Source organism: Ixodes scapularis, unplaced genomic scaffold, assembly GCF_016920785.2.
Source record: "Ixodes scapularis isolate PalLabHiFi unplaced genomic scaffold, ASM1692078v2 PGA_scaffold44__24_contigs__length_19508400, whole genome shotgun sequence".
NCBI classification, from domain to species: domain Eukaryota; kingdom Metazoa; phylum Arthropoda; class Arachnida; order Ixodida; family Ixodidae; genus Ixodes; species Ixodes scapularis.
In genome coordinates, this window is record NW_024609873.1 from 1,795,736 (window position 1) to 1,807,628 (window position 11,893).

At 48.8% G+C, this 11,893-nt stretch overlaps 1 protein-coding gene across 1 annotated transcript; it reads right to left on the reverse strand.

Annotated features, from left to right (window-relative positions):
* Window positions 1-2,159: 2,159 nt before the first annotated feature.
* Window positions 2,160-5,903, reverse strand: LOC115314400 (polycomb complex protein BMI-1-B-like). Its single transcript, XM_042293081.1, has 7 exons — window positions 5,801-5,903; window positions 5,635-5,731; window positions 5,429-5,484; window positions 5,151-5,198; window positions 4,349-4,454; window positions 2,593-2,647; window positions 2,160-2,249 (listed from the first exon to the last, which is right to left on the reverse strand). The coding sequence occupies exons 1-7, from the start codon at window positions 5,901-5,903 to the stop codon at window positions 2,160-2,162; spliced, it is 555 nt and encodes a 184-aa protein (XP_042149015.1).
* Between the last annotated feature and the right edge of the window lie 5,990 nt (window positions 5,904-11,893).

Here is an 11,893-nt window from a genome sequence, read left to right on the forward strand (position 1 = left end):
ATACCGCATTATGTTAGCTATTTGTTTAGAGCGCCAGTTGCCTCGCGAGCCTTTCCGCTTGGCATGAAATCCAAACGGCCTCACTCGCAATTTTTTTAAGTTTATTTTTATTGTTTGTTTTTAGGGCTAGGCAGAGAGCAGAGGGCTAGGCAAATACTGCGCTACATGCATTTTAAAGTAAGAATACCGATAGCGAGACACATCTGTCTTTTATGTAACGGGATGCCTTCGAGATGCTTCCGCAAAAATGGCCAGAAAGTATTCCGCAATAAAAATAAGAATACAGAGTTTCTTCTTTTTTTTTCGAACGGCGGGGGGTGCTGGTGAGTGCAGTTCGTGGAAATTGCAAATGGCGCTGATGCTCTCCTCTTTGTGTTAGTTTACGCCGCCTCCCTTTACCTCGAACTCTTCATACGTCCACAACTTCCATCCCAAATGCCGCTAAAAAATGAAAAAAAAAAAAAACAAAAAAAAAAACAAGCAAGTACTGCTTTTAGTGAACCAGGTAGGTACTGGAAGCAGACAACTGTCGGCCATGCTTGGCAAAAGGAATATGACCAAGATGACCCGCACTGAGCGGGAATGTGTCTGTCGGTGCAGATCGGACAACAAAGCGGGGCCTATTTCTGTCCTCAAGGCCGCTCACCCTAGTTCGCCGGAACCTGAAAGAGCCCCTTCCACGAGTCCTTTACTGTTCATGAGTGGTAGTTTTCTTCTCGCAACTGGCATCCTTCCGAGCGTTCATTCCGCTAAAGTGGAAACAGTGGAGTGCCTTGTGGGAGAAGCTCATCCTGTTACTTTTTCGAGTGACCTTTCCTCGAACCACTTTTGTTTCTTTGCTTGCTTGCTTGTCATTTCTTGCTAATAAGCCTGGTAGAGCATCGCGATACATCCTAAATGTCCGTCACTACTGAGACGGAGATACATTTTTCAAATGTAACTCGATTCAGAGATACAGATACGTAAAAGCATCCTGAAGATACTATATATCGATACATTTGCGTCCTGAATAGAGTCGGCCGGTTCTCACTTACTTTAATCAACTGTCTCCAGGGCCCGTTTGCTCGAAGCACTAACCGCGGCTAAAGTTAGCCGCAGTACCAAGGAGAGGGATTTTGAAATCACGTGACTGGGCTCGGTAGGGATGCGGGGAAACATGGCAGTGCCCCGGTGAGTGAGCGCCGCTCGCTTTGGAACTAATATGTCGTTGTAGCTGCAATATCGGGCGCGCTAGTCAGCAACGAATGGTGCAGGAGGCTTTCGCTTTGCCTTACCTCACTTAACTTGCAAAGCATGAGCAATGACCTCGCCGAATTTTTTAGATAGTCTTTCGATTCTGGCCATTCCTAAGCCTAAATGAACGCGATAATTGTCGGCATGGCAACGTCTTTGGAAAGTGTATTGCCTTGACTCAATCGGCCGGGTATTGATAGCAGACAAAAGCAGAAAGCGTCCCCCCAAGCACCGAGGTGCATGCTACGAGTGTAGTTACTCGCGTTGCACGTGCTGGCGTCTGCAGTAGTAATTGTTCTAAAGCAAAAAGTCTAAAACAAATTTTGTTTTGCACGCGCGTTCATCAAAGCCTTATTATGATTATTTACGTGGAATATTTTATAAGAGAAAGGCCAGCGAGCGCGACCCATAGAATTACACCTCCAACGTTCTCCTCGATGCTTGGGTAATTCAGAAAAAGGTTTATTGGGACGCTGTATGCTTTTGCGCGCTATCAATACCCGGCCGATTGATTCAAGCCAACCCGCTTTCCAAAGACGTTGCCATGCCAACAATTATCGCGTTTATTTAGGCTTAGGAATGGCCAGAATCAAAAGGCAATCTAGAAAAATGCGACTACGTCATTGCTCATGCTTTGGGAGCAGTGAGGTAAGGCAAAGCGAAGGCCCCCTGTACCATTCGTTGCCGACTAACGCGCCCGATATTGTAGCTACAACGACATATTAGTTCCAAAGCGAGCGGCGCTGACTCACAGGGGCACCGCCATGTTTCCCCGCATCCCTATCGAACCAGTCATGTGATTAAAAAATTCCTCTCCTAGGTACTGCGGCTAACTTTAGCCAGGGTTAGCGCTTCGAGCAAACAGGTTCAGGTGCACTGTCTCTGGAGCGAAGCAAAACAAGCAACTCCGCTCCGCGTGCAAGCATTCACTTCGGGAGCATCCGCGCTTTGACGTTGTTTCTTGATTTCGAAATTTTGTGACCCAGTAAGTACATCTGTACCCACATGCACTTTGCCTAAAATAAGCAGTTATCACCGCACGATCTTGTAAGAATAGGTGGGGAGAAACCAATTCAATCTACAAAAACCCATAGCGTTTCTTTTTTAGTACTTAAAACTTGTTTCGTCAATTTTGGCACATTCTAATCTAATATTGAAATGTGCAAACTTAAACCAATATCGAAAAAAAAACTAATTGATGTTAACTAATTACAGCATGTTCGATTTTCTCTAGATGAGAGCATGGTAGATACCTAACCAGCCTCCAAACTGGAATTTCTGGAATTTCGCCACCATTCGAATGCAACAAGAGTCCAGACAGAGGGAGGGAAGCGAGGCTTGTGAGCATCAACAACTTACCTCGCCAGCGGCAGCGTCGGCAGCGTCCTCTTCCGACTCCTCGGCCTCCGTCGCGCTGCATATGCCGGAGAAGTCATGCTACAACCATGACGCAGAGGACCAGCACCTCAGAGGCCACAAACGATAAACAGGTAGCCTCCGGCATCGACACGGCCGTTCCTGTCGCATGCCGCCTCAAGGAGACGCGACCTGGGACGAGAGCTCACCAACGATGATAACCTAAACGAACCCTTGATCATGAACCCATAGACTTCTTCGACAGAACTCTACAAGAACTGGAAGCGGAAATATCCTCGGGTCAGCGATAAAACAGACGTGGGAACGAGCTGGTGGAAGCTTACCACTCCAGGACGGAAAGTGAACTGAAACAGTATAGGGTACACTACGGAGAGACGCCCGAGCAGAAGGGAGATGGACAACGGCGCATACGTTGTATCACCCCCTCCCTTTTTTTTTTTACCCCTCTTAATTTCTGAAATCTAAGTGTTTCTTCACAATGTATATTAGTCTGCGACCAATTTCACTTCGTGCCTCAGGTCATCATACCGAGAGTACGAAGTAAAATTGTTCACGATACGCAACAACCCTGGCCTTTTTATTTGATAATAATTGTAGGAATCTCGCGAAATAGCATTTATACAACGTCCCAGGTCCCGAGCATTCCCTTGACCAGAAGCTTATCGGAGCCGTTCAGTTTTGCTTCCAAGAACGTATTTTGACGCAAGCTACAAAGAAACCGAAGGCAACGGCTTAGATTCATTAATTGGTTTTTCAATTATCATTGCAATATACCGACGAGGCGAAAAGACGTCGTCCAGAGCGGCGAAGATGGTACCAGGCCTCAACTTTCCAACGTGGTGTGATACAGTAGACCAATCAGAAGCCGAGAGAGAGAGAAGGAAGAGTCATGTGCTCGCCCGTGCCCGTCAGCGACGCGAAGACAATGTCTTGGTTTTTCCTCTTGGGGGGCGGTGGTAGGGAGACGAGAGGTTTTTTTCAAGGCTGAAGGGCTGTCCGAACAAGACGCAGCAAATGCCGTGCACACACGAAAAATAAAAATAAAAAAACGAGCACTTTATTTAAGAAACGTAGAAGTTCCGGTGCGCGTGCACGTTTTCGGCGAGGACATCAACCACGCAACCAGCACGGCTTTCACTCTCGGCGACAGCTAGCAGACCGTGTGAATGACTGTAAGGACCAACATCCTGAGCACGCTGCGAGCCCCTGTGCAAAACACGAAAGTCCCGAAGCGGACTGGAACTAAAGAAAAGCCTCCACTTCCGGGACAGAAAATGGCATGCACGGCATTTGCTGTGTCCCTGTTTGGCCAGCTTTTGAGATGGTTCGAGCTGAACAGAAGTCGAAAAAGCCAGCGGGATCGTCCCGATACCGGCGACATCGATGCTGTCGACGGCCGCCGCAATGCTGCCGCCGTGGATTTCGCTTCTATCGGTGAGCCGCGAGGGACGAGAGGGCGTTCTTATTTGCTCTTGACTTCCGTCGATTGCGAGTGAACGCGACTGTCTGCACACGCCCCGCGTAAAGGGTCTCCGCGCTAAAAGCTTGCCGCCACTGAACGCATCGCGCTCAAATGAAAATCTGTTTATGGGCCTTCAAGAACTCCCTGCAAACAAACAGCCGGTGATGCTCGAAGCGTCACTTCCGAACGAACGTCGGCCAAGTAAAGGCAAAATTGAAGCGTCATTTGGTGAAAACCGCCGGAGGTGGGGTCCTGTCGTGCCCATCCAGTACTTACCCGGTGAAGTACTCAAGGGACACGCTGACAGTGTCTTGGGGGCTGAAGATGAGCCTGCTAGAGACATCCACCACGCCGCTGTCCTCAACGCAGGGCACCTTGAAGGCTACAATGCAGAAGCAGGACGGAGAGAGGGGGCGTCAGGCCCACGTGATGGCCGAGGCACGGAAAAAGTGCAAACTAGAGGGCGGGAACATGTCCGTCTGCCCATTTGATCTTTACAAATGGTATTACAGTTGATAACAGTCATGACAGTTTTGTTCGCGGAATTGATATGGTGGAAGCGGAATTTTTTTCGACCTGCTTCAGACGGGGCAATTTCTCCCAGAAACTTGACGTCCGAACGCCATGCCACCCACGTTCGCACGCAGCAACTAACTGCTACGTTTTGACATCATCCTCATTAAATTTATTTTTTATTTCATACCCCTTCCCCCTTTCTTTTTTGAACCAAAACTAAACAGCAACCCATTCAGTGCACAAATACACTGTCCTAATACCATGACAACCCAGTTAAATACAGATATGTGAGAAACCAACCCCATATAGCGGATCCGAATGGCATGATGATAATAGCTGGGAAGAATTTTTCATATCGTCTATTGACTCATGCGGGTCGTATGGCCATACGTATGGTCGTACTAAAGTGGAGCATAGCAAATCCGATCCACAGAATTCCAGCTAACCTCCCTGCTGACGCGTGGAAGGCTAGCACAATCAAGCCGACGGCCGTCAGACCATCGAGCACGCAGCAGAGAGGCTTCAGCTCAGGTTCATCCGGCGACGCTACGACGGTGCATACCTGCGTCGGGGTGCTGGTCGTAGAACTCCCGGCGCTGCTTCATCTCTCCTGCAGAAAGAGACGACGACCAACGTTTACGCCGACCCTAGTAGTCCCAACGAGGAACAAAACACGCAACTATGAATCGAGCAGTTACAAGAATGTGAACTGTCTGGTGGTGTAGAGCTAGCGCGACACGCCCAGGAAGACCAGTTTCGATCAAGCCACTCCGGTCGCGAAGCCTCTCATTCTTCAGACCGACGCCAGTAAAACTGGAAATACTTGATAGGATCGCTTACTCTGGTAGAGCCCCGGAACGACCTTGTAGACGATGTCCTGCAGGGTCGTGTCCACCCTGGGCGAGAAGTCGCAAGTAGTCGAGGGGGCAGAAAGATGGACACAGCTTCAGACAAGAGCGGTGCAACCGGCCTTACAGCGAGGAAGCGGAAAGGAAACGATCGGGCTCTACGCGACTCTATCTGTCTCCCCGACAGACAGCGCGTACCTGAGGCAGCTGAGCGGCCTGGACTTGTGGACGGGCACGTCGCAGATGGGGCACAGCTTGCTGGTGTCCAGGTAGCGCACGATGCAGACCTTGCAGACTGCAAGGAGAGGAATGACACGTCCCCATCAGCGCCTCCCACGAGAGAGGAAAAGGAAGGCACACTCACAGGAGTGGAGGCATTCGATTAGCGTGGCGGCGTTCACCAGGTATCCCCCGCACAGCATGCAGGACAGCGCGGTATTCAGGTCGCGCAGCAGGGCGCGGGGCATCCTCCTCCGTCACGCTGCCGAGTGGACAAAGGGGGAAAGAGACATTGACCTCTTCGCCAATGGGCCTCTTTCGGGACGGCACTCAGGGACACTTGGGGCCATAAACTCGTCTGACAGAAAGTTGGGGCCGAAATTGACGGAGCGCACCGATTGGACATTCACGACGATGACTTCGCGTTTTGGCGCCGACGCCCGATCGGCGCGCTTCGCGAACTTTCGGCTCCAGCATTGTGTTCGACGAGTTCAGGGTCCCTGCTCTTTGGCAGGAGAACGGCGAGGAAGTTTGGCAGACGGTGGCGGAGTCTTGGGACCGCCAAAAAGTTTCAAACGCGGTAGAGTCCCTGACAGCTTGAGAAACGCTTCGTGCTTCGTGAGTAGTCGTCGTCGTTCCATTGGCTAATACCTCAGCCTAATTGGCTGCGAAGCGATAATTAGACGCCCAGGCGACGCCCTGCGTTGCTCGGGCCTCATAGGCGGTGACTACATGAGACACCGCTCTCTCGCAGGGGGTAACGGCTCCGCCCTCGTGGAACACGCCGGATGGCCAAATCGACCTCCGAAATAAGGTGACGGGAACGTTTTTGACGGTACGCTTACCGCGTTCCAAAAATAGGCCTTCAATTTCCGCCCGATGACGTCACAGATGTGTCACTTTGTCGCTAGTCGCGACGCCTGTGGTGAAACACCACGGCAAGCGCTCCATGTGGCGCACCTGCTCTCATGTCACATCGTTATTGGGCCGAGCAGATGGAACAGTCATGCAGGCCTTATTTTCTGGTTTTTTTACGTTATTTTCTGGTTTTTTACTTCTTTTTTTTTCATCCGAAAACTCTAAGATGACGTTGCGAAGGCCGCTCGATCCTCGAAGCGTTTGTGCTCAAACAGTGCTAGGTGAGGTTCAATTTCTTTTGTATTCTGCGTTAGTAACCACCGGGCTGTGGGGACAACAAGCTCGATAAAGCTCACCTTACACTTCCATCTCCTGCCCAATAGCTGTCGTTATCGGCTTGCGTCATGTCGTTATAGCTATCGTTATCGGACCGCAAAAACGATCTACGGAAACTCTTTTCTTATATGATCACTATCTACGTCACCCCAAAAATAAAGAGGGTATGCATCGCCCAACATCTTGCTCTCAATGAGCAGAGGGTGACTGTTTCCGTAGACGCTTCGAGCTCATGGGCGGCAGACGTCATTTGACGCGCAGTGTGAAGCATCGTGAGAAAGCAGTTGCTCGTCCGCCAGCAAACAGGGCTCGGCCCCCGTCGAGTGCACGACGAATGCTCCGACCACTGCCTCAGTTTCAGAAAGGACGGAATTGGCGAGGGGTCCGTCAGTCATCCATCAACTGCCGCTTCGACGCGCACATGCGAGGTCCGTCGTACCCACACCCTTTAGCTGAGCTTCTCCCGGGCGCTCTGGCCATTCTTCCCAGCACCGTCTGACCTTCGCTCGCACATCCGGGGAAACAGACCAATCCAAAATGAAGAAAAAATGCTCGGAACAAATAGAGCGCGGACAGCGACGTCCAGACAGACAATTGTGCCAGAATTTGCGGTAGCAACCAAGGGCTGCAGGGCGCTCGTGCCAGCACGCCATTAGATAGCTCGTGTTCGAACAACGTCGTGGAAGCCTCGATCAGTACCAGCGCGGCAACAATCTTCCGCCTCCTTCGATTATGTCTGCCCAAAAGAAATTAAACGCTCGCAAATCATATGTTTAGTACCCTAAGCGGCGTAGAATGCGTCCAGATGGGACCGCGAAATATGGCTTCATTCGCCGCAAATGGGCTTGCACGGCCATCTGTGATTGCATTTGAAAATGTGTGTGATGACATCCGTAATCGCTGTTGGAGATGCCTAATAGTTCTGGAATACTTTCTCGAATATGCAATGCTAAGGGTTTATCAGTATTTATTCACGTATCTTTCTGGCCGAGGCCACTTTCCTGGCGAGCTTTATTTTTAAACGTCATATCGACAGCTTTCCCCACCGGCTTTCAGGCGAAAGCGTAAGTTGCGGGATGACGTTGTTCTCTTTCTTGTGGATGAACGAACTTGCACACCATTAACTAATTGTCTTCACGTCCTTCTTCAACTCTTAAATATTTTAATTCTTCTTAGCGGCGACTATTATTCTTTTTTTTAGCAGCGGTACACGTTTTTGCTAAACAAGCACGTGAAGTTATGTTGCCTACGAGAACGAAGCAGCGAATGCAGACGACCCTTGTGAAAAGGTCGTTTGCATTCAGAGTTTCACGCTGTTACCGCTGCATGGCGTTAATTTCGCTGGAGTCGCGAATACAGGAAGTTCCCAGCATTCCTTTCGCAAAAGGTCTATTGGCTTTCCGATCACTATGTGGGAAGTAATATAGTCCGGATATTTTCGTAGTGCGATGCTCGAACACGTCCCATTTGCGAACTACGTGAAGGAATCTGTCGTAGACTGAAAAAAAAAAAAAGTAAAAAATATCATTGGTAAAACTATTTTTTTTTCCTTCAGCGCTCCTGACGCAAGTGTGTGGCCTGAGAGAGGAGACTGATGTAACCGTGTTATCAGAGGCAGTCCGAGCGACAGAAGCCTCCGAAAATCCGATCACGTCGTGCAAGATGGCAGCGCTGTATTAATGCCGTTCTGTCGCCAGGACAGACCATTCCGTGTCTAGTTTTTCCGAGTTACGTGCCGTGCCGTCCAAGGCATGCGGAGTGCCAGCGTGGCTGCGCGCAACGCATTGTCTGGCCGAGCTCGATATGATGAAAAACAAAATGCAGCCCGAAGAGTCTGATAAAATAAAGGATAAAGACGTCCTAAAACCGGTACTTCCAATTTTATATGAACACTCGGGACGTTTGGCTCTGTGCGTTAGAGTTGTAAGAACCTTAGTGTACACAAATGCATTTCACATTAGAAATTTACAAAATTTGTAATGTTATGTTCTACACAATATACAGGTAAACTTCTCAGTTTCAAATTAGTGTTATCTTTTTTTTTTTTTTTCGTTGAGTGTTTCGGTTAGAGTTTTTACGGTCCCGGATAATCTTAAAGGGGACCATTTACCCGGGACAATTTTGCTCGGGATCATCCATTTATGGACCATTTTGTCCGCGGTCACGCTGCCAGGGACCATTTTTAATTGAGCTTTTTGTTAGGAATCACTTCTTGCGGGACCCTATTGTCGAGACCATTTAACCAGGAACAATTTTGCCCGGGATCACGTTGCGGGAGATCCTTTTATCTGGGACTATCCTCGGGATCACCTAGTTTGGGGACATGCATCTTTACCCGGGACAAAGTAGCAGGGTAGCATTCTGTTCTGCGACTATTTTGTTCGGGATCACCTTGTTGGGGACTATTTTATCTGGGATAACGCTGCCAAAGATAATTTTTTCTTTGACTATTTTGTTCGGGATTATCATTTTGGGGACCATTTTGTCCGGGATCATTTAGCTGGGTACCATTTTGTTCGGGATCACGTTGCCCGGAGCCATTTTCTATTGTACTATTTTGTCCGGATTCACCCTGTTGCGGTCCATTTCATTTGAGACAATTTAGCGCGGGACTTCTTGACCGCATTTTATCCTATGCTCAAAACAACAGGCAGAGAACGATGTCGTAGCGCTGAGCAGGGTTGGCCAGAAATACCTTGAAAGCTATTTGGAAATACAAATACTGGGATACATGGCAAGGACAGCTAAGATACTGATAGTGAAATACATTTATAAAAAAAGTATCGCGATACATATCAGAAATGCATTTCAAAATAGAAAAATATTTGGAAATAGATACCTTTAGGAGGAACAGAAAAGCAGACAAGGAAACAGATATGGTTCTAGAAAGAAAACCACTATGTTAGATGCTCTCACTCTGCGTAGAACTCTTTATCTACCCGGTAATTTATACAAGACAGAAAAAAAAAGAGGCACAACCTACAATGCTTAATAAGCATAATCTAGTACAAGGCTAGTACAAGGTTATATATATATATATATATATATATATATATATATATATATATATATATATATATAACCAAATAAGCAGTTTTTGCAAGATGCAGTCAGACTTTTGACATCGACGTCTTCTCGCTCGAAATAAAGTTACCGCAAGATTAACATCTCGCATTTTGCGTTGCAAAAAAGCAAGACCGTTTTTCTTTTGTTTGCTTGTTTTTGTTTTTCTTTATCTCGCAATTGCTCGAGTGCGTTTTTTTTTAGATACCTATAAAAAAAATGTATGCATAATCACAGGGACTTTTAGATCAGTTGTGTATCCTCCCAAATTAGGTCGAGAAGTCGCCGGAATTTTGAGCAATCCGGGCGCCCCTTTCAGATTGACCTCAAAACGTCACCATTAAATGAAGTTCAATGAACCTGTACTTCCTATCCGTCAGGCGCGCCGAAAGTGCCTGGAACAATTTAATCTACACGAACAATCGACCACCGGAAGTCCGAGGAAACATACGTAACATTTTTCGTACAAGAGGCTCATGTACTTCAGAGACAAAACGCCCGAGATGAAAGTTGGTCTTCACCTTCTTTCGTCAACGATTCCATGAAAATATTAACGAAATACGTAGGTTCTAAGAGAATCGCGACACCGGGAATACACCCGAAAAAGCCTTTCAATACACAATTACAAAATACATTTGAAAAAAATGGTATCGCGATACAGAAATATAGATACATAATGTATTTCTAAAATACTATCGCGATCTGGCCGAAACCCGGCGCTGCGATGTGGCGCGTCTCCACCCAGAAAAAGCGCACAACGACGCGCGGGGGCGCTCGCTTCCATTCGCGCGAGGCCAGGCACCACGGCCAGCGATGAATGGGGGGGACGCAGAAATGCCGCCCGCCAAGGTCGCCTAGCTTCCAATCGACCGACTGCACGCGAGCGCTGCCGTTCACAGACGGGGAAGGAAGCCCGCGAGAGGGAAACGACAGAAAGAAACACGCACAGCGCGCCATCGTGTAATAACCAAAAAGCTGATAGCCATGATCGAGAAGAAAGAGAACGGGGAGGTGTAAACGGCGCAGATCGTTCTCAGCACCGGCTGCTGCTCACTACGCACTTCTCCTCTCTCTCTCTCTCGCTCCTCCCCTCCCACCTTTGCCCCTTTATGCCAACGTGCCGCCGTTCCCTTCCCTTCCCCCCTCCCCCCCTCCAAAAAAAAGAAAGAAAACTGAAAGAGGGAAAATGGACCGAAGCCAGAAAGGAGGGTTCCCCCCCTGCGGAGGCCTTCGGAGATTCAGGGGGAGAGGCTGTCTCGGGAGATCCGACCGCGATGTGGCGGCAGGGGGAGCTTCTCCATTGATTACGAAGTTAATCGTAGATTAGTTCATTGGAATTAGAAGCTTGGGCTAGGTGGCGCAAGCCACCGCCCGATTTAAATGGTTCAGCCGTATCCAACCATCCATCGGCGGGAGTCCAAAATTCACCGAAAAACGCAGAACCAGTGAAGGCTCATTCACAAATTTGCGTTTGAGCGCGACCGACTCCGTTGCGACCGCTTATGCCTGCTCACGACGAGGCTGTGGTTATGGCAACCAAACTCCGCGCAACACGCAGTGGAACGCAAGGAGTCGTAGTGCCGCAGTCGGTCGTACTCAAACCCAAATGTTTACGAACTGCAACTCAAGAAGGTAGAGCGAGGGTAAGACGGGCCGGGGAAAAGGAAGCAGACGGAACGCTAGAGAAGGAAGGGGGAAACCTCCTTTCTTCTCCAGCGTTCCTCTGCTTCCTCCTCCCCGGCCCGTTACCCTCGCCCTACCTTTTTGAGTTGCAACGGCAGAACCTTCCACCAGGACTCTCGGGAGAGAGTTAAGCCTCTGCACGTGACTGGAAATTGCACCCTTTCCTCGGATAGAGAAGCTTGTCTGTCAAAGGATGCGATTCCGGCTTGCACTTTTACGAGATCCTCTTGACATAAAAACGGTTGCCGAACCGAAATTTCCGTTGGTTCGGAACGGGTTAGCGGTCTTCGGAAAAGTT

Excerpts from the sequence above, each read along its gene's own strand:
- LOC115314400 (XM_042293081.1), bottom strand. The coding sequence starts at position 5,903 with ATGCCCCGCGCCCTGCTGCGCGACCTGAATACCGCGCTGTCCTGCATG. Across the intron at positions 5,732-5,800 it reads AATCGAATGCCTCCACTCCT|TCTGCAAGGTCTGCATCGTG; the intron begins GTGAGTGTGCCT and ends CTCTCCTTGCAG. Across the intron at positions 5,485-5,634 it reads AGGCCGCTCAGCTGCCTCAG|GGTGGACACGACCCTGCAGG; the intron begins GTACGCGCTGTC and ends CTTCTCGCCCAG.